This window comes from Sceloporus occidentalis, unplaced genomic scaffold (assembly GCF_023333645.1).
Source record: "Sceloporus occidentalis isolate IW3139 unplaced genomic scaffold, rSceOcc1.0.p SCAF_7, whole genome shotgun sequence".
Taxonomy (NCBI): Eukaryota; Metazoa; Chordata; class Lepidosauria; order Squamata; family Phrynosomatidae; genus Sceloporus; species Sceloporus occidentalis.
Window position 1 is genome coordinate 1,213,275 of NW_028316987.1, and position 27,082 is coordinate 1,240,356.

The 27,082-nt window shown below is 42.7% G+C and overlaps 2 protein-coding genes across 17 annotated transcripts in view; one reads left to right on the forward strand and one right to left on the reverse strand.

The window, feature by feature from the left end:
* Positions 1 to 6,198, reverse strand: part of LOC149308984 (AP-2 complex subunit alpha-1) — a 38,682-nt gene extending 32,484 nt beyond the window's left edge. For all 4 annotated transcript variants that reach the window (XM_089531549.1, XM_089531548.1, XM_089531547.1 and 1 more), the window contains exon 1: positions 6,044 to 6,198. In XM_089531549.1, coding sequence (XP_089387675.1) covers positions 6,044 to 6,110 — 67 coding nt within the window. In that variant the 5' untranslated portion in view covers positions 6,111 to 6,198. The remainder of the gene's footprint in view (positions 1 to 6,043) is intronic.
* A 477-nt stretch (positions 6,199 to 6,675) lies between these two features.
* Positions 6,676 to 27,082, forward strand: part of TSKS (testis specific serine kinase substrate) — a 32,422-nt gene continuing 12,015 nt past the window's right edge. For 2 of the 13 annotated variants that reach the window (XM_089531575.1, XM_089531577.1), the window contains exons 1-3: positions 10,971 to 11,319; positions 14,144 to 14,378; positions 19,814 to 19,897. In XM_089531575.1, coding sequence (XP_089387701.1) covers positions 11,123 to 11,319; positions 14,144 to 14,378; positions 19,814 to 19,897 — 516 coding nt within the window. In that variant the 5' untranslated portion in view covers positions 10,971 to 11,122. Of the gene's footprint in view, positions 6,843 to 8,796; positions 8,920 to 10,966; positions 11,320 to 14,143; positions 14,379 to 18,638; positions 18,738 to 19,813; positions 19,898 to 24,574; positions 24,677 to 27,082 lie in introns of those variants that run through there. The other 11 variants (XM_089531572.1, XM_089531573.1, XM_089531565.1 and 8 more) reach the window with 11 other exon arrangements.

A 27,082-nucleotide genomic window follows, 5' to 3' on the forward strand; every position in this document is an offset into this window, starting at 1 on the left:
TCTGCTACCACGAAAAAAGCAGGAGATGAACAGGCTTCAGGTATTCTACTCATTCACACCCTGGTTTGTTAAAGCAAAATGCCAACCTTGCTGGAGAATTATCTGTTGGGTGGAGGCAATTATTTATATCAAATAGCTGAAAGTGTTCTTTCTTGAGAGGCATCGGTGTTCACTGACACCCTTCCTCTGTATGTTTCAACTAAAAGAGGACACTGGTCTGAAATATATTCTCCCACTCTTTCACCTGTCACAAACAGAAGGCTACAAATACAACATACATACTGTACTGTGTGTGTTGAGAGTGAAGCAGAAAAATATACTTCTTAAAGGGGGAAAATGCTTTTTCAAAAGTGAGTTAAAATATCACTTTCACAGAATTACACGGACTGATCCTTGTTTTTGTTCCAACAGTACCTGTCAAGATTACTTCAGAATCACTGTCAAATACTATTATATTTCACAAGGCTTGGGCAGCATGAACAGTTCTTTGAAAGAGTCAACTCCCATCATTCTCAACCTCTACTCAAGCTTGCTAAGGTAAGATGGGAGCTGAGAGTCTGCTGGGAACTGGAAGACCGGCTGGACCCCCAATTGTGGCAGGTTAGGTATATGAGAGAATCTGTTAAAATGAAAGATTTATAGGCAGAAGGCCTGTGAAATATGTTTATTTACTGTATTCCACAAGACGGTCACTTCCAGGGATCTTCCATCCAGGCACTAGCCTTGCCCATGTCTCCTTAGCCACAACACTTCTACAGGATCTGAAATATCCAAGCCAAAAACTGGACAAGATAAAAGTCCATGATGAAATTCAATAGTCCACAGGTCTTCAGCCAGTAAGCCCCATGCATTAACACCGGAACAGACTCCTACATCTCTCTATAAAGTGGCACCAAGACTTAGTCTTCTCTCTGGCTCAGGCACTGCAATGCCCACACATTCCCCAAAGCTTATTTAGCCGCTTTCAACTTCATTTACTGGTGCTAGAGAGACAGACCAGCCTGAACTGTTGTTCCTTTGAAATTCCTTTAGAATTATCTCCACCCTTACAACCGCCAACACACACGGCTGTCTTTTCAGAGAAACAGAGATCTGTGACTCAAACATCTTTCATGCAACATCCCATCTCAAAATATTAACCATTAGGTCTTAGGAAACACTTTTCGAACACCTTGCAAACATATCTACCTCATACCTAGTAGCACACTGAGAATGCAAAGGGGCTGGATGTCTTCATTCAGTTATTTGACACCCCCTCATTTGTATTTTGTGCCTGTTCCGCAGCTGGAAAAGGAGAGTGGACAGGTAATTTTTACAAAGAGGGATCTGAACTTTTCCAGGACAGGAATGGCCAACTGCCAAAGTGGACAGAATTTTTTGCACCTTTAACAGTTGTACTCACAAGGTTTTGGCAGCAGCTGTAGCTTTTGTTAGTCTTGAATGACAAGCTGCAACTAACAGAATGCCCTCTTACATTAAAACTGGCCATCATAGAGCACCACAACTTTAAAGGCGTGTACTACTCCCATTCCAGAAAGAGAGCTTGTTTTGCACAGTTCCAGTCTTTTCCCTCTGGAGCAAAACTGTCAGAACATTAGAACCTCTATGAGATCAGACGTGATAGGTAGATATAAGTATAAAGCCACTTCAGAAACAAACCCTGAGTTGAGCCCTGAGCTGGGATTTGATCTTGTAGTTCTAAACCAGAAGAGGACAGATTGAACATCTGGATCAACAGGTAGATCTCACTGTTTTGCAGTAGACTGACCAAGACTCTTGACTCCTTGTTGTGAAGAGACAGAGAGAGAGAAAATACACTTGCATCCCCTCTACTGTTGAAGCCTGTGCTATCAAGAAGTGAATACTTGTGTGGAAGGTCTGAAGCCAGTTCTGTTACTGTACTGGAAACAAATTTCTGGCTACAGAATTCTTTTTAATTCTAAGTTTAGGTCTTTTGCTCCAGCATTCATTTGGTGGTTCTTGGGATCCCAAGAGATACTGGAGTAGATACTGCAAGCCTGAAGTTTGCCTATGTTTAGAATCTGAAAAACATATGAATTGGTTTATTCCATTTCTGCTACGTGTTCAGTCAGCCCAGTATTAAGACTGGCAGCGGGTCTCCAGGTTCTTAGGTAGGGAGACATTTTGCCATCCCCTTCCAACTCAACCAAAGATGCTAGAGCCTGGACCTGGGACATTTTGCATACAAAGTGTGTGTTCTACCACTGAGCTATAAGTCTCCCTCATAATATTTCCAGTGATGTCAAGGCCAGCAACAGCAGTCAAATGCAGCTCCAAGATAGCAACCTCAGTATTGAAGCCTCAGTCTTCAAACAGAACTGCAAGAAAAGAGCTTATATGCTCTCCACTGATCTTGCAATGATTCACACAGTCTTTAGCTACGTCAAATTCACCACACAACAATCTTTCCCTAAAATTCCTATGTAGTGAAGTTATCTTAAGAATGCTCCAACCTATGACGTAATTACAGCTTCCCATAGATTCAGCAAATTCATTTTTGGGATGTTTTCAAGGATGGCTTGTGTTTTCTCATTCAGACTTATTCACAGACTCCCCCAGGGGTCTTTGGGTGGTGAAGGACAGAGAGGAATCAACTATAGGAGGATCAAAGTCTAAAAATGGTTGTGTGAAATTAGCCTGAAGGCTGCCATCCATGGAAAGTCACACACTGGCAATCACCCCAATGGCTTCATGTACAATCCTTGCAAAACTGATGTTGCACAATTCTCTTGTTAGCGTATGCACCAAAGAGAGGAAGGGTGGGGGGCAGAGAGAGACCAGGATTCTTGAGAAGGAAGTAGGGAAAGTGAACGGAAACAGACACTTCTGGCCACACTGGAACAGCCCCATAAAAGTCTAGAAAGAAAGACATGGTGCCGAATGCAGATCTCCTGGATTTTAAATGTAACAACATCCTCATCCCCTCAACCACTACTAGCATCTTTTCTATTACTGGAGAAGCAGGCTGAAAAATGACGAGGTTCCTATTTATACTTACTATTCAGCCCAGGAATTGCCAGCCTCTTTTAAGTACCACATAATGCTGAGGGCTATGAATATGTATTTCTTATCAGCCTCATCCATTTGACCTCATGGCCAGCACTTGCTACACTAGGCTCTAGCTGATATGCATGGGGAACAATTCCCATGGGGAACAAATAATTTGACTCACGCCAGGCAGGAGCCTATCTCTTATTTATTTTGTCTTCCCAAAGCAGAACTCAGTCCCCCCTCCCTTTTTGTACACAGGATGTAAATAGCTGTTTCTCACTTTGCTGTCAACAGCATCCCTTCAGGTCCTGACAGTTTCTGAAGATTATTTTTAACCCTCTGCACCCCTCTAACTCCAACAAAAATGCTTTCCAATACTGCATCTGCACTGCAGGAATAATCCAGTTTGACACTACTTTGGCTCAATGCTATGGAATCCTGGGATTTGTAGTCTATTGTGACCCCAGAGCTCTCTGACAGAGAAGGCTGAATGTCTCCCAAAACCACAATTCCCATGAGCCTTAGCAGTTAAAAGTGGTGTCAAACTGGATTATCCCTGCAATGCGGATGTAGCCCAAGAAGAGTAATTCATGCAGGGCCTCAAACTGCCCTAAGAAGTGTGGCCATCCATCCATCTGGTCTTGTTCAGGCCAGGATTTTTGTGCATGATTCACCCACAACGCCCTTGTTCTTGGGACACGGGAAAGAAGGAGAGTGTGAATCCCACACCTGAGCAAACCAGGATGCAAGGGACTCAGGTTTTTTGGGTCAAATTTTTTGACTAAAATTTCTAGACTTATACATGAGTATATACAGGATATATAAGAATATATTCTTATTCTTTGATTTCATCCCATTTGACTTCTTTCATTTTCCTGGGGCAGCTGGGAAGCGCACATGGAGCCTTAAATGCTCCTTGGAGCACAGGTTGGGACCCCTGTCCTAAAGATGTACAACTGAGCACGAAAGTTAGAATTGCCCAAGCCATTGTATTCCCCTTCAGTATGTATGGATGCGAGAGCTGAGCAATGAAGAAAGCGGATAAGAAGAAAACCAGCTCATTTGAGATGGGGTGCTGGAGAAGAGTGTTGAGAACACCTTGGATGCCCAAAAAGACAAACAAATGGGTTCTTGAACAGATTAAGCCTGAAATCTCCCTCTGCTGTCTTCCATCTCTTTCCCTTCTGGTTCCTTCATGTGCCCTTTCTCCTGCCCTCCTTTTACAACTTTTTTGCTTTTTATTGCGCTCAAACTTTTTATTCCTCCAGAAATTAGAAGTCTTTTGAAGGCCAGGCAAAAGACCCCGAGGCTTTCCAAACTTAACACCTCAGACAGCATCTCCTGTGGTATCCCCAATATCCTCCAGCACTCACTCCCAAGCCAACTTCCACTTCCCTCCACCATTCATACCTTTTCCAGTGAATCATGATGTGGCCAAAAGACGACAACCTCAAAGTGATCATCTTGGCTTCCGGGGAGATTTCAGACTTAATCTTTTCAAGAACTATCCCCTGGTGAAAACCAAGACTGAAATCTGTCCTGGAAGCACTGATCAGTCTTTAGTGTGAGCACAAACAGTTACGTCTGCTGGAATCTTGTACATTCTTTAGCACTGTTTTCCTTGCTCCATCCTTTAGTTCCTTTGTTACATGCCCCTACGTTTTACCTTCGACTTGTCCATTGGTCATATCAAAATCCATAATTTTGGCCCTAAAACCAATCCTCAACTTATACATGAGATAGACTTATAGTCGAGTATATGCTAAACCCTATTAACTTGTAAGACATATGGTAGGCCTCTTAGGGGCTCTGCCAAAGAAATAAGGGCTCCAATAGACAAAAAAGGTTGGGAACCCCTGCTTTATGATCTTGTCTAGTTCTTTCACAGCTGCTCTTCCTATCCTTAGTCTTCTCCTTATTTCATTAATTGCAGTCTCCATTCTGATCCATGTCTGAACCATCTCTAGCATTCAAGGAGTGTGTCTGTTGTGTGCTTCCAAGTCCTTTCCAACTTAAGGCCACCCAAAGGCAAACCTATCATGGGCTTTTCCTGGCAAGATTTGTTCAGAGAGAGAGAGAGAGAAGTAGCCACCCCATTTCCCAAACCCAGCTTCCGCTTGGCACCAAACAGGTCCCCCTCTCTTTGGAGGGCGGCTCCAGTGGCAGGACCAGTGTAGCATAATGGTTTGGGTGTCAGACTCTGCAGACCAGGGTTCGAATCCTGGCTCAGCCATGGAAATTCATTGGGTCAGCTTGGGCCAAGTCGCACCTTCTCAGCCTCGGAGGACGGCCATGGCAAACCCCCTCTGAAGAAACCTTGCAAGGAAACCACTTTCACCTTCCAGAAGCTGGAAACAACCAGAAGGCACACAACATACACAATAACAACAACAATAATAGTCCAGTTATCACTGTGTTCGTGGGATATGAATCAGTGCCCGATTCTTTAGGCTATATTTCAGAGGAGAGAGATGGCAAAACCACTTCTGAGTATTCTTCGCTTAAGGAGGCCATATGAAACCCACGTTAGGGCTTGAAAGGGTATGGTCAGGGAGTACCAAGCGCTGTAGGTACAATCCAAAGGCACACAACAACAACAACAACAACAACAACAGGGGGACTAGGTTGGTTGTCATTGCCATGAAACCCCTGGGTGGCCTTGGTCCAAGTCACACTCTCTCAGCCTCAGAGGAGGACCATAGCAAGAAGCAGCTTGCCATGATGGGACTCTGGCTGCATCCACATTGGAGAGAGAACCCGGTTTGGCGCCGCTTTGACTCTCTTCTGGCTCAAGGCTATGGAATTCTGGGAGTTGGAGTCTGTTGTGGGGCCCAGAGCTCCGCTCCGCTCCGCTCTGGGCCCCACAACAGACTCCAACTCCCAGAATTCCATAGCCATGAGCCAGACAACTTAAAGCGGTACCAAACCGGGTTATCTGTCCAGTGTAGATGCAGCCATGGATCCCGTTTTCCTTCCCAGCCGCCCCTCCCTCCTTCCCTTCCCTTCCCTTCCAGGCCCCTCCGTGGCTCACAGTTTCGGATGTCGGAGATGAACACGGCCAGCCCCCGCATCCCATCTCCCTTGGAAACGGCCGGCATGGTGGCGGTGGCGGATCGGGACTCCCCCCCTTCCCCGGCGATGTGCTCCGTTCCGTTCCGCGCCCCCCCTCCCAAAACCTGGCCCTGCTCAAGCCACAGAACCCGACCCGGAGCCACCCGATTGGCTTCCCTTCGCCTCCCTCACAAACCTGATTGGTTGGAGAGGCCACCTGTCAAGCGCATCCCGGTTCCTATTGGCCACGTGCTTACGCGAGTGGTGATAGTCCCGCCTCTTCTTCTCTCCCATTGGGTACAATTGATGTCAACTAAGCCCTCTGCGTTTTCTATTGGATAAATTTACGACGTGTCCCACCTCTATTCCTTTTCCTCCCTCCCTTTTAGCAAAGCGCTCTCTCTCATTGGTTCTTAGGGAACGTCATTCAAAGGAAAACCCCTCCCTCTCTGTCTCCGGCTTCTTGCGAAATCAGCAAGCTTAGTTCCCGCCTCAGCGACGAAGAGTCAACACTCCTTCTGGTTCTCTAATTGGACGACGAGCTCCTTGTCAGTCATGCTTCTTTTCTCTTTTGATTGGTTGAACGAAGTGACAGTGGAACGGCGGCAAAAGGAACGTTTGGGGAGAGGAGGCTTGGAGACTGGGCTGCGTTTCCGGAGGGGCGTGGCCTCTTGCGTCACTGAGTTTGGACCAATAGGCGTCGAGAGAACAAAAAATTGGGAAAGTCGTGGGTTCGGATCCTCCACTTTTGTGGGTTCGAATCCTCCAATGTTTCTCGAGTATGGAGTCCTTTATTAAGAGAAAACTTAGTAGGGTTCGAACAGGATTTAACTGTTATATGGAATATTGGGAATTGTAGTTTTGTTAGAGAGAGCTCTGGCGACAGAAAGAAACTACAGTTCCTAGAATTCCACAGCACTGAGCCATGGCACAGTTAAAATTGGTGTTAAACTGGATTATTTCTGCAGTGGACAATTTCACAACAATAATACTAAGGACAACATCACACTACACTGTTATGGTGCTATTATTCCACTTTGACTGCAATGGCTGCCTCCTATTGCATTCTGGGATTTGTCGTTTAGGGATTTAGCCTTCTCAGAGAGCGCTTAGGCTTCAATAAACTACAAACCCCTGAATTCCACAGGAGGCAGCCATAGCAGTTAAAGTGGAATAATAGCGCCTTAACAGTGTAGTGTGATATTGTCCTTAGTGTGCTGTTGTTGTGTGCCTTCAAGTTGTTTCCATTCAGGGCGAGCGTCATGGGATTTTCTTGTCAAATTTCTTCTTCAGAGAAGGTTTGCCACTGCCATCCTCTGAGGCTGAGAGAGTGTGACTTCCCCAATGTCACCCAGTGGGTTTACATACCTGAGCCAGGATTCGTACTCTGGTCTCCAGAGTCATAGTCCAACGCTCGAACCAATATACCATACTGACTGGCATGGCACTTTAGTCTACTAGGAGGAAAATCAGAAGACTAGGAGTTGAAAGGGTGGCCATGAAGGAATTAGATCATGTGAAATGTGAAGACATTATGGAGTTTGTCACACGAAGGAGATTGGGAGTTTATCCCATGAATATCCTGGGAAAATCGCATAATTACGCAAAATGATTTCACACGATGTCAAACAAAACCCACCATTAAAGCGGTCACAAAGAAGCATTAGCGCACATCTTTTTACTTTCGGGATTTCAGCCACAATGCATTTTTTATATCACTTCTGCGTGTGATAATCACTCTTGCAATTGCTGCTTCACTTCATTTGGGGGATGCTTTAAATGCGCTTTAATCTCTCTTTAATGCTGAAATTAGTCCCAGTGTGATAAACTTCTTTGATAGATTACCACACTACACTCTTATAGCATTGCTATTCCACTTTAACTGCTATTTTTGGCTGTCTCCTGTTGCATTCTGGGATTTGTAGTTTACAGAGGGGGCATTTAGAATTCTCAGCCAGAGAGCTGTTACGCCTTACTGAACTACAAAACCCAGAATGCAACAGGAGGCAGCCAAAGCAGTTAAAGTGGCATAGTAGTGTTATATGAGAGTAATCTAGAACGTTGTTAAAGCTGAATAGTGAAGAAAGCTGATAGGAAGAGAATCCACTCATTTGAGATGAATAATGTGGACTGCTAAAAAGACAAATAAATGGGTCCTGGAGCAAATAAGGCCTAAACACTCCCTACAAGCAAAGATGACTAAAGATCCAAAACACAGTGCAGAAATAATCCAGTTTGGAACTGCTGTGACTGTACAGGCTGAGTGCTATGGAATCCTGGGAACTGTAGTTTATTATGGCACCAGAGCTCTCTGACAGAGAAGGCTAAATGTCTAACAAAACTACAGTTCCTGGAATTCTCTAGCTTTGGAGTTTATCAGGCAAGGGAAACTGGAAGTACTGTATAATCCAATGGCAATCCGAACGCAATCATGGGGTTTCACGTTATTGCGTGAGAGGTGATCACATGCAATTTCAGGCAATGGCAAGCTATTTTCGGGCAATAGGATGTCAGTTCGAATGCAATTCAAATTCACGTAAATTCACTGAACTAGCGAATTCACGTGAATGCGTTCTGGCCCTACTTTCTTTTCATTCGACATTAAGAGAAATCCCTCCCGTGTGATAAACTCCATTAAGCCAGGGTAGTTAAAGCGGTCTCAAACTGGATTATTTCTGCATTGTGTTTTGGACCTAGGTATCAACACTCTATATGCCATTCTGTGTATTGAAGTTGGACAGATTGCCAGCTGACTGTGCGCTCCAACAACTGGCAACAGTTCTGGTCCTTGCGGCTGATGTGCGGCTGATGTGCGTGACCCATAAGCCATCCATGTATGCCTTGTTACTTTAACAGGTGAGTCAATCCCTTTCCCTATAAAGATATTTAGCAGTAGACCCCCTGACTAGGCTGTTGCTGCCGCATTAGTTCGAAACACAAAGGAGTTGACTGCATCGTAAGGAGGTTTTTACGTGACAGGTTGTGCGGGAAGTATTTACATGGGAAAACACTTTATCTATGGGTGCTGTCATGTATATATTGGCTTTTAGTTTGCTTAGCAAGCAAGCTTTTGATCTTCACACGCTTGCTTTGTCAAGCATGGAGAGGGGAAATGGTGTTTTCTGTCAAAGCTGTTATGTTTACATGGGGAATCTGTTGCTCTTTAAGTAAATTAATAGTGCAAATCTACAACGGTCTGTGCAAAACAAATCTTACTGAATTTAATCAGGGTTCCTAACAGGTGTGTAGATATAACATTGCAGCCAAAATTAAGATTTCAGTGACACAGCCATGACTCTTCCAGTCGGTTGTCCTAAGATCAGGAATTTTAAAAAAATAAAAGTGAGTTGGCCAGCAGTATGCTTCTGGTTTTGTCCTGTCAAAACAATTAAAATTTAGTGGGTTGTGTGCCTTCAAATAGTTTCTGACTTACGGTGACCCTAAAACCAATCTATCATAGGGTTTTATTGGCAAGATTTGTTGAAAGGAGGTTTGCCATTGCTTTCCCCTGAGAGAGCGTGACTTACTCAAGGCATCCCTGTGGATTTCCTGGCCAAGCAGAAACCGAACCCTGATCTCCAAATACTCAAACCACTAACTACCCCTGGCTCTCTACAGCCCCTTAAAACCCCAAACTGTCCCTCCAGCTGTGAAAACACATAACTTTTTGTGGCACAAAGAAGAGCAGGTGCTATAAAGGTCTTCAGATCACAAAGCTAGAAGGGGGCACCTTTTCCCACCTCTGCATTCAAAGATATCTCAAAAATAAGATGCGGACTGCCTACTTGTGCTACTGTCCGCCCGGTTGCTTTTTATAATATATGCAATAATATATGCTGGATTAAACAAAAGGGACATTTGATCCAGCACTGGAAGTATTTGCAGTTTAACCATCGTTTAATGCAGTACTGCCACCTTCCTCCTTTGGTCCAACTGCAAGGTGGAGATCAGAACTTTCTGCTTGCAGTTAAGATTAGCTGGTTCAGCGCTGCATCCTTTCAGTGTGGTTCATCTAAACTGTGGTTAAGAGAGCTCCTCAAACAATCAAGCTTATCCACATTTTCTTGGTGTTGGCAAGCCATAGTTAATTTTTAAACATGGAAATGGAAGCTTTCCAACTACGTCTTGGTGGCTGCACTGAGAAAGTGAGTTTAATTAGTTAATTAATTAATTTCATTTTTATACTGCCATTCTCCCAGAAAGGGGCCCAAGGGAACTCACAAAATAAGAACACTTTAAACACTTTACTACAGAAATTTAAAAACAATTAAAATTAAAAAAAATGTATGGAACGCATCACAAATTTGTGTGTCTGTAGCTGATGGGCTGGAAAACCTGCAGCTTAAAATCTGCATCACATAAAAGTTTAATTTCCATCAGCAGTGGTACTTCCAGGTCTTCTTTTCTGAGACATGTGTCCTACATTTCAGCCTTGTTTCCAGGAGGAATTCCAAAATGTCCTCCATTTTGGGCACGATGAAGAAGCATGAATCTTTTTAGCTTTTCTTTGGTCATGCCCTAGATTTTTCTGGAATGCCCTCCATTTTGCAGTGCCCCTACTTATACCTTGTCCTCTTTTGCAGTTAGCATATCTGGTCACCCTGGTCACTCTGATCTTGAACCTTGAGAAGAGAATATCAAAATCATGTATAGAAAGCCTGAGGATTGTTTGCATAATGTTTGTGTATAATGTCAAGTATATCTTATTGTTGGTAATTCTCAGACAGTCAGCCTCTTTTTTCCAGTCTTGTTGATATTTTTCAGATTGTTCATTTCGGGGTTTTTTCCTTGTCCATTGGTCCATTTCTATTACTTCCAACCATTTTCCCAACCAATCTTCCCCATTTCCTCTCTTCTGACCGCATAGAATGTTGGTGGCAAAAAAACAAGATGGAGGAGTGTGGGTCATGTGATCCTAAGGCGCCACGGCAACCGTTGTGAGATCATGGGGCGCAGCTGGGAGATCTCTGCCCTCCTTGGAGAGCCGGTTGGCTTGGAGGTGGTCGATATTCCCTGGTGTAGTGTAGGAAAGAAAATTCGCATTTGAACCAGATTATTGATGGCCAACTTTGTGGTCAAGACTATCTGGCAGTCCAAGGAAATCAACGAGGCTGGAGACACACCAACGGGGGCAGAGGGTCGGCCTCAAGGAAGCAAAGAGCAACTGGGAAAGTCTAGCAGCACCAAGGGCTTCCCCAAAAAGAAGAAAGCCGTCTCTTTCCATGGGTGGGAGCCCTGGGAAGGAAGGGGGTGGAGGTGGAGTTCAATGCGCTACTTGGGGCATGGGGAGGGATGGGGGAACATTGTTGTTGTGTGCCTCCAAGTCGTTTTTGACTTACGGCAACCCTAAGGCAAACCTACCATATAGGGTTTTCTTGGCAGGTTTCTTCTTCAAAGGGGGTTTGCCATTGCCATCCTCGGAGGCTGAGAGACTGTGACTTGCCCAAGGTCAGTGGTTCTCAACCTTCCTAATGCCATGACTCTTTAATACAGTTCCTCATGTTGTGGTGACCCCCAACCAATGGTCTCGGTTCCTAAGACCATCGAAAATAAGAGTTTTCCAATGGTCTTAGGCTACCCCTTTGAAAGGGTTGTTCGACCTCCAAAGGAGCCGTAACCCACAGGTTGAGAACCACTGCCCAAGGTCATCCAGTGGGTATCCATGGCTAAGCGGGGATTTGAACTTTGGTCTCCAGAGTCCTAGTCCAACACTCAAACCACTGCTCTGAGGGAACATTGTGTAGATACAATTGTCTCTGTGGGAACATTGCTTAGAAACAATTTGCCATCTTGACTGCAAGAGATCTCTTTTTGTGCAGAGGGGGGCTGAGTTCAAACCTCAAGCATCTCAAGCTAAAGGGGTCTTAGCATGTGATCTGCTTGAAACTCTGGAGAGATACTGCCTGTTGCAATAGACCAAAGGTTTATTCAGACGTTGGTGTGGATTTTTTTTAGCACGACCATACAAATAATCTCACTTACACATTCCAGTTTTGTTGTTTACACTCTGGAACTGCGTCTATGAACATCTTTGCGAGTTCAGTTGCTCACATGTGTCAGCACTCAAATAAAGATGGAGTTGACGATGCGGATGCATTTGAAGCACATGCTAGGCATGCAGAGTTTTATCCCAGGGCTATTTGCATTGGTCATTCACACAGCCAATGATGCAAATCTTTTAGAAAAACCTGGAAAAATACCCAAAAATTATTATCCCGGGTTTAGTGGGTTTTTGCCAGCTCCCCAAAAAACTTAATTGGATGCATTCAAAATTCATGTGAACAACAAAGATTCAACCCAGTTTCTACTTGGATTATTTTCTCCGTCTGAATAACCCCCTGGTTTCCTCAATCTGGTGTCCTCCAGATGTTTGGGATTACAAATCCCACCACCGTACCCAACCATGGAATAGTGGTAGTTGCAGTCCCACACATCTGGAGGGTGCCTGGAAAAGACCAGAATAGACCAAAGTAGGTGAGCTGATGAACAGATGCTTCAGGCTGGGAGAAAGCAGTTTGTGACATTTCTATGAGAGCAGTTATGGTTTACAGTTTTAAAAAGACACTGTGGGAAAACATCCTATTCTGAGGATGAGCCATGTCACACTTTAGTTTCCTAGAAGTGTGATCTGTATCTCAGTTCCTACAAGATTCAAAGACACTTATTGATGAGATAATTAATGAACCTGGTCATCTGCTTGAATTTGGTGTAGCCCCTCACCTGTCCCATCAAACCTTGAAGATCCTAAATCCATGTTCAGCATTCTTTGTTCTAGCAACCACATTTCTTTCTTGCAAAATTTAAGGATCTTTCCCTCCTGCCCTACAGTTAACTAGTTTCCTCCTCTTTCTCAGAAAAATCAAGGGATTTCTTCTATTTGCCATCTTTCCTTCTCTCATTTATCATTCTAACTTTTATGTAGGAAAAAGGATGCAACATAATGTCAATCTGGTTTTATGAATGTTTGCTAAATCCCAGTGTGTTCACTGGAACTTACTTCCGGGGAAGTGGGCATAGGACCACAAATGTAAGATGATAGTCCCTAGGAAACTAGAAACCCTGGCTTCATAGCTGTCTCTTTGCCCCTTTAATATTTCAGATTCCTTCCTTCTAAAATGGCTGATAAACTGGTAGCCCTACAGATTTTGTTGGACTCTATCAGCCCCAGTAAGCAAGGTCAGGGAAAATGGGAGTTGGAATCCAACATCATTTGGAGAGCAGCAGGGTCTCCCCACCAAACATAGGATTTTGGACTCCTATCCTCTTGGAGTAATAATTCCTATTTGGTTTAGAAACAAGCCTGAGAATTGAAACAATAACAGAGGAAGTGAAATTGCCATTTAACCAGGAATCAAGAGCCTTTTTATTTGGTAAAACGGACTTTCTGGGTCCTAAAAGCTTGTTGTTGTGTGCCTTCAAGTTATTTCTGACTTCATGGCGAGTATAAGGCAAATCCATCACAGGGTTTTCTTGGCAAGTTTCTTCAGGGAATCTGAGAGACTGTGACTTGCCCAAGGCCACCCAGTGGGATTTGAACTCTGCTCTCCAGAGTCATAGTCCAACACTCAAACCAAGATTATACTATAATAAATCTGTTAGTCTTTAAATACCATAGTCATTGTCTTTCAGTGCAGCAGAACTACACAAATGTTCCTTTGACATTTGTTTTCTAATAAAGGCTAGATCTTGACAAAGGTACCTTTTGGTGCTACAGCTCCCAGAATCCTCCAGCCAGTATGGCATACCCTCTAACTGTCCTGATTTGGCAGGGACAATCCCATTTAATAATCTGCAGGGAAGAGACAACTGGGAGAGGCAGGGTGTTGCCTTTCTCTATAGACTCAGGCAAAAAGAAACTAATGCAGCCTCTCCTAACTTGTTTGTTATTCCTCATTAATAACTTTTACCATCTTGACTGCTTGCCTGGTCACACACATCCTGGTTTTCACCTGTCTACTGTTGGGAGGTTATGGAAGGGGAAACAAGGGCTAATGCTATAGTCCCAGATAGTAACTGTTTCATGCTAAGGGATGTCATCCTTTGGTCGTGGCTGATACGCACACTGTTTTCTCCACTCCAGTGTTGAGCCGCACTTGACCAGTGAAAGGAACAACCTCAACTTGAAGCGTTCTTCTGCCTGCACCAATGTTTCCCTCCTGAACCTAACTGATGGAGAGCGTGATGACTCCACTACAGAGAATGAATCCACGGATGATGGGAGTTCTCCTGGGGGAGCAGCTGGAGAAAGAAATGCTCCCCTGCTCCCCATCAAGCCAGCTTGGTCTGAAGATGATGACGACACCTCCAGCCAGCAGGTGAGGAGAGGAATTAATGAAGAAAGGAATGAAGTATAATTGTGTTGTTGTTCTGTCAGATGAACATGTCACCTTGAGTTGATGTTGTTCCATTAACAGAACAGCCAAAACTCTAATTCCACCCCCAGAATACACCTCTGTCCTTGAAAGATCTCAATCATGTGTCCCTCCAGATGTTGGTGAACTTCCTTCAAGCATCCCCCACCGTTGGCTGTGCTAGCTAGGCCTGATGGGAGCCACAATTCAACAGCATCTGGAGGACCACATTATTCTTACCTTTGGGGTAGGCCAAGACCTTTTGTTGCCTTAGGCAAAGGACAAGGTGGTTCCTCTCATTTCATGTAAAGAAGGTGATTGAAGTGGCATCTGGATGTAACTTCCTTACTGGCATGGGACAAGTCCCACTGTACCCGAAAGCAGCAGGCTAGCTTAGGGGGTTCAGGGCAGACTTTGGGGGACATCCAGATCTGTGCTGCCACAGTTCCCCATTGCTTCCACCATTTGCCACCTGAATAGCCACCACATTCTACTCTTGCCCTGCGGTCATAGCCATAAATGTTAAACCCATATACTAGCCTGAATACACTGTGTCCAGCTCACACACCATAGAACCCCAGAAATGATCTCTGTTTGAACTTTAACTTGAATTATATAGCCTCCTAGCAAAGCCAGAAGACTGACAGAAATTGCAAACTCAAGTAAATTGCTGAAGTCTACAAGCAGCCAAATTCCAGCACTAATTCCAGTCATCGGAATGGTTCCTAGGAGGCCACAGGATACCCATGCTGATTCTGGAGCTGAAATGTGCAGCTTCTGTGTAATGTGATCCCACAATTCCACACTGATAGGTGGAGAATAGCTTCCTGGTTCTACATCAGCTGTATCCTCAGACCAGACATCCAAGGTGTACTGCAGAAGTAATGCCAGCAAGAGGTTAAAAAGACACCACTAATTTCTGTCAGACTTAAAAACCTGGCATTACTTGGTAGCTATAGCTCAACAAAATGTTCAGACATATTGCTTCCTGAGGACTAGATCCTGCCTCCCACCACTGTTTCATGTACAAAAAGTATCCAAGGAGCACCAGAAATAACATCCTCTACTCTACCAGAGGGAACAGACTATTTTAGGATTTGCAGCTGGAAAGATGGCCCTTGTAGTCACTTCCAAGTCTTATCATTCTATGGAGAGAAGTGTATTAAAAACTTTCTCATTATCTCTAATTTTGTTTACAAAAGTACATTTTAAAAAATAGAAAAATTGTCCAAATCCTCCAAAATGACTGCCAAAAATAATTTCCCCCAGTTTTTAAAAAGAAGCCTCTACTGGGCTTAAAATGCATTAGAAGGAACAAGTGAACATTATTTAATACAAAAAATAATAATGCTATTAGTAGTCATTATATTATTTTATGAATGGAGGTGGGGGGGGGGGCGCTCGGCCGGGTGTCATTTCTCTTCTGAGATGTCACCAGGTATGGTCCACGACACCGCACCCCCTAGCGATGCCACTACATACATGCTTTATACATTAATAAATGCATACAAGTGCCCTCATTTCTATAATTTGGTATTTCTGTGACTCAGTTAGAATGACCATTTTGGGGTCAATTTATTTTCCATTTTTATACTCCCTCAGTTCAGGCAAATGGAAAACCACAACTTTTATTTTTTGGCTTTTATTTTCTTTTCATTGTTTGTTTCTTTTTGCAGTATGCATGCCAAGGTGGGCAAAGTGGAGGCTACATGCAGCCCTCCCTGGGCCATTTTTACCGTCCCCAGGGTCTCTCAGGGTTCAAAATGTTTATTCGACCCAAAATGCCCTCTACCCCTTAAAGAGTTATGGGGAGGAATAGTTTTGCCATGTTATCAGCCATCTGGGGCATTTTAAGCCCAGTAGAGACTAATTTTTTTAAAAAGTGGGTTCTGGGTCACTTCTTGTTTTTTTTAAAAGCCCTCTCTTGGACTAAAATGGCCCAGGGAACCAAAATGTGGCAAAAATGCTTCCCAGTTAGTGTTCAGAGGCAGTTGAGGGCAAAAAAAAATATCTTCATATTTGTTTCGGGGGGTACGGTGAAGGCAGTGATTCCCAGTTTTAGTCATCCGGATGTTTTGGCCTTCATGTCCTAGAATTCTTGATTGTTGGTAAAACTGGCTAGAACTTCTGGAAGCCAAAGTCCAAAATATCTGGAAGACCAAAGTTTGGGGACCACTGCTCTAAGGTCTTATGAGGGAGCAAACACAGCCCCATACCCCTGACAGTTGTTCATCCATGATGTATACCCAAAGAAAGCCTAAAAGGAACTTGTCATTCTCACGTCAATCCTTTGAGTAACAAGCTCATACTGCAGAAAGAAGGAGACAATCTACCCGACCTCTCATTCTATGGGCAATCCTTATCAAACTAATTTTGGCCACAATCTCAATAGCCACAGTCAAATGAAAAATAGTAAATATCAATCATTGTATTGGGATTACAATCCCTTACCTAGACCAGTGCTTCTTAAAGTATATGAGGGGACCTGGCATTTTTTTCACCAGTGCACCAGGGACCAGTACCATATTTGTGCCCATTAGCTACAACTGTTTCCTTCTTTCCTGGGAACTCTCGGGGAACAGCACTAGTCCATGACCCACCACTTTGAGTAGCACCGATTGAGACCACAAGAACCCTCCTTCCTTTCTACATTATTCCTTTTAGCTTTCTATTTTCTGGGAGATTCTAATGAGCAGTGTAAAATATAGTTAGGGCAAATTACTATAGTCATACATTTAATCCCATACTTCCTCTGAGAAGCTGTGTGTGGCATCAGTGATTCCTTGCTATTATTTTGATGCAATAAATCAGTGAAATTAATTAGACTTAAAAGATTAGCCATAGGCAATTTAGCAAGCTAAACTTTGTGGCTTTGCAGGTTTGAACTCTGGTCTCCTTAGTCCTAGTTCTAGGCCAGCATTTTAACAACTAAATGATAGTGCCTTGCACTCTAACCTCTGTGTCATAGATGGGCATCCCAAAATATGGACAGTTTTTTGTAAAATGATTGAGATGGTCATCCCTTTCTCTCTTTAATGTCTTTATCAGCTAAGAAAAAGTATTAAATAATTCACAAATTCAGTTAATTACTAATAAATAGGTATAGAATCATCTGGGGTATCTTATCTCTAAATCTAGAGTGGAGATCATGTAGCCCTCCAGATGTTCTAGGACTGCAATTCCCAGCCTGTAGTGGAGAATGCTGGGAGTTGTCATCCACCATCATCTGCATGGTCACATAGTTCCCATCTCTGATCAAAGAGAGAACATTTTTGAAATAAGATTGCCAGTTGGTTTTTACTAGCCTTACTCTGGTGCCTTTGACAACAGCCCAACAGAAAGAAATTAAATAGATTTACGTTTCTCTCAACATTTTCATGCCAAGTGGGGAATAATAACTTTCTGAATTTTGTCATGGCACATTTTAGAAGCACAGAATATGTTGGCAGAAGGGTTTTTTTGGCACATAATCTGAGCTGTTTAAACCCACAGGATTTTAGGCTGGGCTAGTCCTGCACAGAATTTGGGGGGGGGGGGGGGGGTTACAGCTCCCATAATTTCCCAGCCAGCATGGTCATTTATGTTGGCTGTGGGATTCTAAGAGCTGTAGTCCCAAAAAGTAATTTTTTTCCCAAACTTGGTATAAACATTAAATTAGGGGGTTGTAGAATTGCCTCACTCTGAGCAAGTTATTGAGCGAGGATACCCCCTTCCATAATTCTGCAATAGCTAGTCTATGATTTGAAAAGCTCACCTTTAAAGTATGTTTAAAGTGTATTACAGTACTTAGCAAAATCTGGAAGGATATTCCTTCTAGCGATTGGTAGCTCCCCATCCTTGCATTCTTTCATCAAGAAAAACCTTCCCTGCCATGGTTTTTTCCCACTGCCTTCCCAGCTCCACATCTGGTTGCTCTGCTTTCCTCATCCTTCATCTCAGTTTCCTAGTTCCTCAGATTTGCTCTCATACCCATCCAGAGTAATGTTCTGCTTCCTTTCTCCCATTGAAGGAGATTTTTGTGGGAGATCTGTTGCACACAAGTGCTCCCTTCTTCTACCTTGAAGGAACTAGTCACTGTACTCTCCCTCATTGAAAGGGCTGCTTTCAACTGTGGCCTGCCATTTTAAAGTTTTTGGAGTTGAAAGAAATGCCCAGAAAGTGTAAAGAGGTCAGAAGTAACTGGACTATTCACCTGACCTGCCCCCTTCTTACGCTCTCCCCCAGCAGGAAGTGAGCAATAGCGGCCTGTTGCGAGCCAAGGACTCCATCACCAGCCTCAAGGAGAGGACGTCCAAGGTCAACCGCCATGTTCAGAGCCTGCAGGTCTGGAGACTGTACCCCTCCTGTTCCAGTAGCGGCCAGCCTGCCAAGGGCCTAGACTCCACCTTGAGATTTTCCTCTTCAGCTCTTGCAGCCATGAACTAGACCACTGGTTCTTTAACTTTGGTTCTTTTGAGAACTACTCTGGTTTGTTAGATTCTTTTGTAGACCATTGCATTTAGGCTACTGAATCCAAATTCAGCTGCAGTTGTCCCATGTAGTCACGGACCAGCAAAGCTATATATGCATATTTAGGGCTAAGAGTCCACAACTGACCTTTACACAGTAGCTTCTTGAGCTATGGAATGACAAGCCATTTGTAGTTTGATTTTGCAAAGTGATGTAATTTTTAAAAAATCTTTTGCCTGAGGTGGAAATTCAACCAAAGCCAAAATCCTGATACCTTTGGCTGATCAGTATGTTATCCTGCTATTTTTAGTGGCCTTATGAACCATCTCAAGAAGATGTGAGACCACAGTTTAAGAACCACAAAGCTAAGCAGACATCCCAGAACCTCTGTCCCTTTCCATCATGTAGCATTTCTAGGACCAGCATGTTATAACCAGGCTTTTCCCCTCTTGTAAGAGCACATTAGGTGTGGATTGTAAGTGGGGCCCAATATCCTTCCAGTATCATTAATATACCTTGCTTCAGTATTTCCTATAAAATTAAAAGTTTCTTCCTCAGCCTACATCCCAACTGGAGTCTCCTGTACCATTAAGAATTCTGTCCCAGGAAACAGCTGATTAAAAAAAAGTCTGAAAGCATTTGGGTGGATCCTTATCTTATGGATGAGAATAATATTGAATTCCAAATGCTTTATTATTTTTAAAATTGTTTTGTATAAGGTCCCTTGGTTTTTCCTTTTTTCAGTGGTGATTTCTGGTTTTAATGGGCCACTAATAGAACTTCTATGTAGAGGGAGGTTGGAACTGCTGAACTGCTAGAAAGAGAAGGAAGGCTGTTTATCTGCAAGGGTGGTTGATCAGAACAGGGCAATTATGGCCACTTTGACATATTTGCTTGCCTTTGCAATGCATTTACAGTACTTATTTCTCTTGTGCTCTACCTGTGTGCAGAGTGAGTGCACGGTGTTGTGTGAAAACCTAGAGAGGCGTAGACAGGAGGCTGAGGACCTGGAGGAATACTGTACTCAGCTTAAGGTAAGGGATGGGGAAGGATGTACTAGCTGACCCAAATCTTGTTCTGGGAACATCAGGAGAGCCAGCTGCCAACCAGCTATTATCACTGTTAATATTTTCCCCTTAGTTCACCCCCCTGTATGGAAACATCATCCTTCTGAGGGAGGCCTATCTTCTTTGAGAAGTACCAACCTACCACAGAAGAGGTGGCCTGTATTTCTTTTATTAATTAAGTTTCTATCCTGCCTTTCCTTCAGTGAGCTCATAGCAATGTACTTAGTTCCTTTCTTCCTCACTTTAGCCTCACAACTCTGAGGAGTTTATCACATGGGATGGATCCTGTTCAGAAACGTGATTTAAAGTGGGGGGGGGGGACTGCAAAAGCAGGTTCTTTTTCACATGATATTTGGGGTTAACCCAAACAGAAATTTAAAATAACCCGCAGAAGTGGGTAGTTTTTCAGATGCCATTTGCATTAATGAGAAATAATGCCACATTAATGCGAATGCAAAGTTGACAGAACCCATTCCTTTTTATTTTCAGAAACTTCCCCAAAGTAAAAAGGAGTGTGTTATGTCTACTTTGTGTTCAGATTAATGTCACATTATTTCTCATTGATGCCAACGCATCTGAAAAACAACCCGCAAAAGCGGGTGTTTTGCAGATTTTAAAATCCTGATTCTGCACAGGATTTAACCAATTTGTCTCCAAATCCCCTCTGTGTGATAAAGTCCTGAGAGACGCCAAGCTGAGAAAGAATGACTGTCCCAGTGATTTTCATGGTTCAGTGGGGACCTGAGGAGTCTTGGTCCTACCATCAGGTAGAATGAGGTGGCTGCCTCTGGCAGCAGATTTTTGAGAGGCATGAAACAACAGCAAATACTTATCTATTTACTATGTTATTACTGTTGGGATATTTTTTAGTGCAAGGGATGGAGAGAGGTCTTTGTTGGATTTTCTGCCTCATGACAAAATAACCTGGCTGGCTTTGCCAGATACCTTGACTTGGGTGAGGGAGACTCCATTTGGTGCTCCACTTTGGACAGCAAAATGTCCTGGACTTAAACCTGGAGTCCCAAGTCTCAGTCTGAGACTTTAACCACTATACCACATATCCAGACTTCCCAAATGTGGTTGCCTCCATTGTAGTTCTTATCATTCCCATTAGAATGGGCAGCACTAGTGGAGGATGAAAAAAATGTGTGGTCTAAGACATCTGGAGGGAAACACATTGGAAAAAGCTGGTCTGTAGGAGAGTTCAATCACAGAAGTGGTGGAATTAGAGAATAGACTGTGTCATTCCAAAACGATTTAAGTACTGTAATACATTTCTGGTATCTGGCCTGTATTGAATTAGTTGTGGTAAAGTTCATATTGGTTTAAGAAAAGCCTGACAGACTGAAGAAGCCTTGCTGCTTGAGCAGCTGTATTATCTTATTTCCTGAGTTATCAAAAATAGAGAGAGATCTCATTACAACAAACGGATGAATATGATACTCAAACAGGCTTGCCAAATCTGACCACAGATCCATCAAGTCTGGCATCTTGCTTTCTACAGCAGCAAACCAGATGACCATGGGAAACTCACAAGGAGCACATAAAAGGCAATACCATTTCCCTATGCTTTCTCCCCAGCCCCATAAATGATATTCAGTGACACACTGCCAATAGCATGGAAATGCCATGTAGTTGTCATGGTGATTAATAGACATCATACCCAGTTAGATTTTTTTTTTAAATGGACACTATATAACTATGACCAGGACAACAGCAATGGTGTGTTGATTCAGGATCACAGCAATGGTGTGTTGATTCAGGTGCACTGGTCAGGATTGTGACCTGCAGCGTAAGTGTAGGAACCTGATAAGAGTCCTGCCGAGAACACTTAAAGATCCACCAGTCCAGCATGCTATTTCCTGCAGTGGCCAGCCAGATGTCCCATTGCGAAGCCACAAGAAGAGGACCATCCTCCTGCTCAGGTCCTCAGCAACTGCCTCTGATATTGAAAATAACAAATAGCTGTTATGAAGAGTGGCCATGGATGAGAACTTAAAGAAAACTTTTTTGGTCTACAAGTGACCATACTGGCTGGAGATTCTGGGGGTTGTAGACCCCCAAAAGATAGCTTTTCCCAGCTCTGCCATTAATAGATGGCAGAGCCTTGAATCTTTCTAATCCCTGTTTTAGGATCTTGAAAAAGGCTGTCCATCACCACATCTTGCACTTTATAGCACTTTGACACCTCCTTAGTTGCCCCAGCCTATGTAATAATGAGATCTGTAATTCTGTGAGTTATTTAAAAGTCTCTGTCAGTGACCTCCAGTGCCTCATAAAAGTACAAATCCCAAGATACCACAGGATGCAGCCATTACAGATAAAGTGGTATCAAAGTATTATAACTGTATAGTGTGAAAGAGACCTCAGATGTTATAGATTTGTAAAATGGTTTTATGCACGTAACAATTTGATTTTCAGCCTCTTTCCCAGGAAATCCCACTTAGATTAATCAATTAAGTTAAAAATATATTTAACCAGATGGCTTTTTGTTTTTAAAAAAATCTAACTTAATGGATGATTTGAGACTAATTGAGCCAAAGATGTTGTGGCATAAGCCTTTGTAGGCTTCAGATGCATGGAGTGCATATGAGAGAGTAGACCAAATCTACAAAAGCTTATGCTACAACTTCTTTGGCTCACTTAGGTCCAAAACACACTGCAGAAATAATCCAAGGGACTGTAGTTTTGTGAAATAGCCTTCTCTTCTGTCAGAGAGCTCTGGGGCCAGAATAAAGTACAATTCCCAGGATTCCCTAGCACTGAGCCAGAGCAATTAAAGCAGCCTCAAACTGGATTATTTCTGCAGTGTATTTTGGACTTTAGTCTCAAATGTGCTACAAGAGCCCTTTGTATACTGATTTTCCAGACTAACATAGCTATGCCTTTTAAATTATACTTATTAGTTAGTTCCTATCTCTACTTTTTGCCACATCATTGCTAGTATGAAATTTGCCTTGGTTTACAGTGCTGTATCTCAGTGCTGCATCTTTGGAGCAGGAGAGGCTGATCTTCCTTCCTATTCTACAATTTAATCTGATCTGCCAATTTCACATTTATTCTGGCTAGTTATGTTGTGTGTCTGTATGGGTCTTCGTTACACTACGTACTATTATTCTTAGGTTCTATTACCTAAACTAAGTTGCCAGAAAATAACATTGGGCAAAATAAAAAGGCAAAACTAGCCAAATTATTTTTCTGTTCAAGCAATCTCTTGGCAATAAAATGGCTGTTGAGGAAAGAGTATTCCACTCCTCTCCCAGCATTATGTGTTTTGAAACTGTTTTTTGTTTATTTATTATTTTAACATGGTAATCTGTTCAACTGGAATATTTTCATTTATTCTGCTTTTAGTTGTATTTGTTTTTAAATATATTTGTGAGCCACCATGGGTCCCAGTATAGAGAGCAGAGGGGATATATAAAATAAATCCTGTAAGTAACAGAAATGTTAACCCACAGGGGCTAAAAACTACAAAATCCACAGCTAGAATTTTTTTTTTAGGACTAATCAAAATAGTGTGTAAAGTTTCTCCCGAAAACACTGCCGAAATCTTTGTCAGACTGAATGGTAGAAAAGTAGGCAGTGGGGTAAGAAAGATCAAAAAAGTACAAAAATTAGGCTAGATGTCCAACCATAAGGTTTGCATTTAGATCCAGTCTCCACATGTAGGTTGAAGACTGAAAACATTAGTCTCTGCTTGATACTGCAAGCATCAAGTTACACCTAGGATTCTGGTTCAAAGGGGTAATGAATAACCCACCCCCAGGAGCTATTACCCAAATCTGTCTCTAGCCTTAAGTGAAACACACCGATTTCTGATTAGAAAATTAATTTCCCTCCTGGAAAATTAATTCCTGACAAGCTCTAAGCTTCTTTTCAGATGGAATGGTAGATGACTGAAGAAACAGTCACAGAGGAAGCAGCTAAGATGACTGATAAGAGTTCTCCTTTTGTTCTCAGGCCAGGGAGAAGGGAGTTAGAGCCAGGTTGTATGGTGGTTAGAAGGTTGGATGTGGACGGAAAGGCTTGGCTAGGAGGGCAACTAAAATGGTGAAGGGTCTGGAAATGCCTTAGGGAACTGGGTATGTTTAGCCTGGAGAAGAGAAGGTTAAGAGGTGATATGATAGCCCTGTTTAAATATTTGAAGGGATGTCATACTGAGGAGGGAACAAGTTTGTTTTTGGTGCTCCAGAGACTAGAGCACGGAACAATGGATGCAAACTGCAGGAAAAGAGATTCCACCTCAACATTAGGAGGAACTTCCTGACAGTAAGGGCTGTTTGACAGTGGAACACACTCCCTCGGAGTGTGGTGGAGTCTTCTTCCTTAGAGGTCTTCAAACAGAGGCTGGATGGCCATCTGTCTGCAATGCTTTGATTGAGATTTCCTGCATGGTAGGGGGTTGGACTGGATGGCCCTTGCGGTCTCTTCCAACTCTATGATTCTATGATTCTATTATCTTCTTGCCTAGGAAAGGCATAATGGGTGATTTGGACTTATCACTCTGCCTCAGTTTGGCCCATCTCGTAGTTGTTGTCAAAACAGGCTTGGTATGTTGCCCTGAGCTCCTTGGAGAAAGATCATGATATAAAATAGGAAAAACAATTTACAATTATAATTAAAATTAATGCTTTGATTTAGCTAAGAGATGAAGAAGCAGCTGCCTTGACTTGGCACATTGGCTCCCAGGGAAGAAGAGAGTCAGGCCAACAGCTGTCTACCTGCTGTTTCCAACGCCAAACAGTAAGAGAGTCTTTGGCAAAGCCATCCATTTACCAGACATCACAACCACTTATAGACAGTCCAGATATGTTGCTGATACTTAAGGAGAACAGCAAATGGCATCCCATGCCCCCCTTTCCATCAGGTCAAGGTACATAGGAGTCAAGGGTGGTCAGTTATTTTGGTACCTGAGTCAAATTGGCCAAGTACCTCTCTGTAGGAGGAGGAGAAATCATTATATAATTATTAAAATAAAATAGATTGTATTAAAATATTGAAAAATAAGTAAGCAAACCAATTTCATAACTATCAAGATGCCCAAAGCCACAAAGGCAGCATCCACATTCTGACTCATTAAAGGACTTGCCATGAAACCAGTTCACATCTAGCAGAAGGCTCTTTAATTCTCTCTGGTATTTAATATTCTTTTGTATGAAAAGTGACAGAGTGTTTGCCAATGGCATTCTCATCATGGGCACATTAGCTACTGATCTTTGTGTGCAAGTGAAGATTCAGGGATGGTTCTGGTGATCTAGCCCCTGTGCAGAATGGATAGAGAGAGGACACCTGAGATATCAGGAGATGCTAGTATTGATACCAGGAGATGTCCTCAAGCAGAGCAGTAAATTATATCCTCTCCCCCTCTAGTCAAGGTGAGTCATACCCTAGCCAAGTTATTTTAGTACATGAGGCAGAAAAACATCTCTCCACATCCATGGTAGGAAAAATATATAAAAATAATGAAGTAAATAACTAACATTTTACTGTTCTTTTGACACACTAAATATACTACTGCCTGTCATGGCTACCTCACGCTCCCTAAAAGTAATAATGTAGGAATATTTGATGTCTCTATTAAGAAAAGTGCAGTGAAGCCAGTGCAGTATGAGCTTGTGATAGAAACAGGATAAATTCTCAAGCTGCTCTCCTGAGAGAGTCCTCTCTCTCACTTATTGCTCTATGCAAGCCTTGATACATTTTTGCTTCCAACAGGAATGACCCTCAGGAATGACCCTCAGGGAGGTAGTTAGAATGTTGGATTAGGACTGGGGAGACCTGCATTCAAATTCCCACCTAGCTGTGAAGCTTATTGAATTAATTAGGCTAGCCCATTTAGCTTTACCTAATCAACCCAGCAGGACTTCTAGCAAGATCATAGCACATTTCCATGTAGTTAACTGCTGTCACATCAACTCTGATTTAGGAGGACTGAAAGACCTCCAAGCTGCTGTCACCCACAGTCCTGCTCAGGTTTTGCAAACTCAGAGCCATGAATCTATGCGCCTGTCTTTTTCTTTTCCTACTGCCTTCTACCTTACCAAGCATCATTGTCTTTTCTAGTGTGTCATGTCCTCTCATAATATGTTCAAAGTATGACCGTCTCAATTTGGTCATCTTAGCTTCTAGGGAGAGTTCAGGCTTGGTTTGCTGCTGTTGTCTGCCTTTCAAGTCATTTCTGACTTACGACAACTTTAAGTTAAACCTATCATGGAGTTTCAGCCAGTGGGTTTCTATGGCCAAGTGAGGATTCAAACCCTGATCTCAAAAGTACTCAAACCACTGTACCAAACTGATTCTCTCTAGGACCCATTTATTTGTCATTTTGGCAGCCCAGGGTATCTGCAGAACTGTCCTCCAGCACCATATTTCAAATTCATTTATTCTCTTCCTATCAGCTTTCTTCACTGTCCAGGTTTTGCAACCATACATAGAAATTGGAAATACAATGGCATGGACAATCCTGACTTTGATATTAAATTATATTTCTTTACACTTGTGAATTTTGTCTAGTTCCCACATAGCTGCCCTTCCTAGTCTTAGTCTTCATCTGATTTCTTGACTGTCCATTTTGATTAATGACTTAACCAAGGTATAGGAAAACTTTCACATTCTTGGTGTCTTTATAGTCATTTACAGACTAGTTAAACAAACTGGCAAATGTTGCTAGATAGCTCACATCATAGTTGTTTGTGGGTTATTCGGACTATGTGGCCATGTTCTAGAAGAGTTTATTCCTGACATTTCGCCAGCATCTGTGGCTGGAATCTTCAGAGAAGATTTCTTTGAAGATACCAGCCACAGATGCTGGCAAAACATCAGGAATAAACTCTTCTAGAACATGGCCACATAGTCCGAATAACCCACAAACAACTATGGATGCCAGCCATGAAAGCCTTTGACTTCACAGCTCAGATCATGTTAAGATTTACAAATGAAGGTGAACAAAATTGTTCTTTTTAACTTTTTTTTTTTTTTACATTTGTCTTACACTTCACAAAATAGTCTGGATGAGGACAACAAAGCAGCTTCCTTGTTTTTATTCTAGGCAGAAAAGATAATGTAATAGGGACTTGATCATGGTGGGAAGGAGACTAGTGAAGGTGGCAAAGCTGGATTTGTTGTTTGCAGAAGCTGGCATGGATAGTT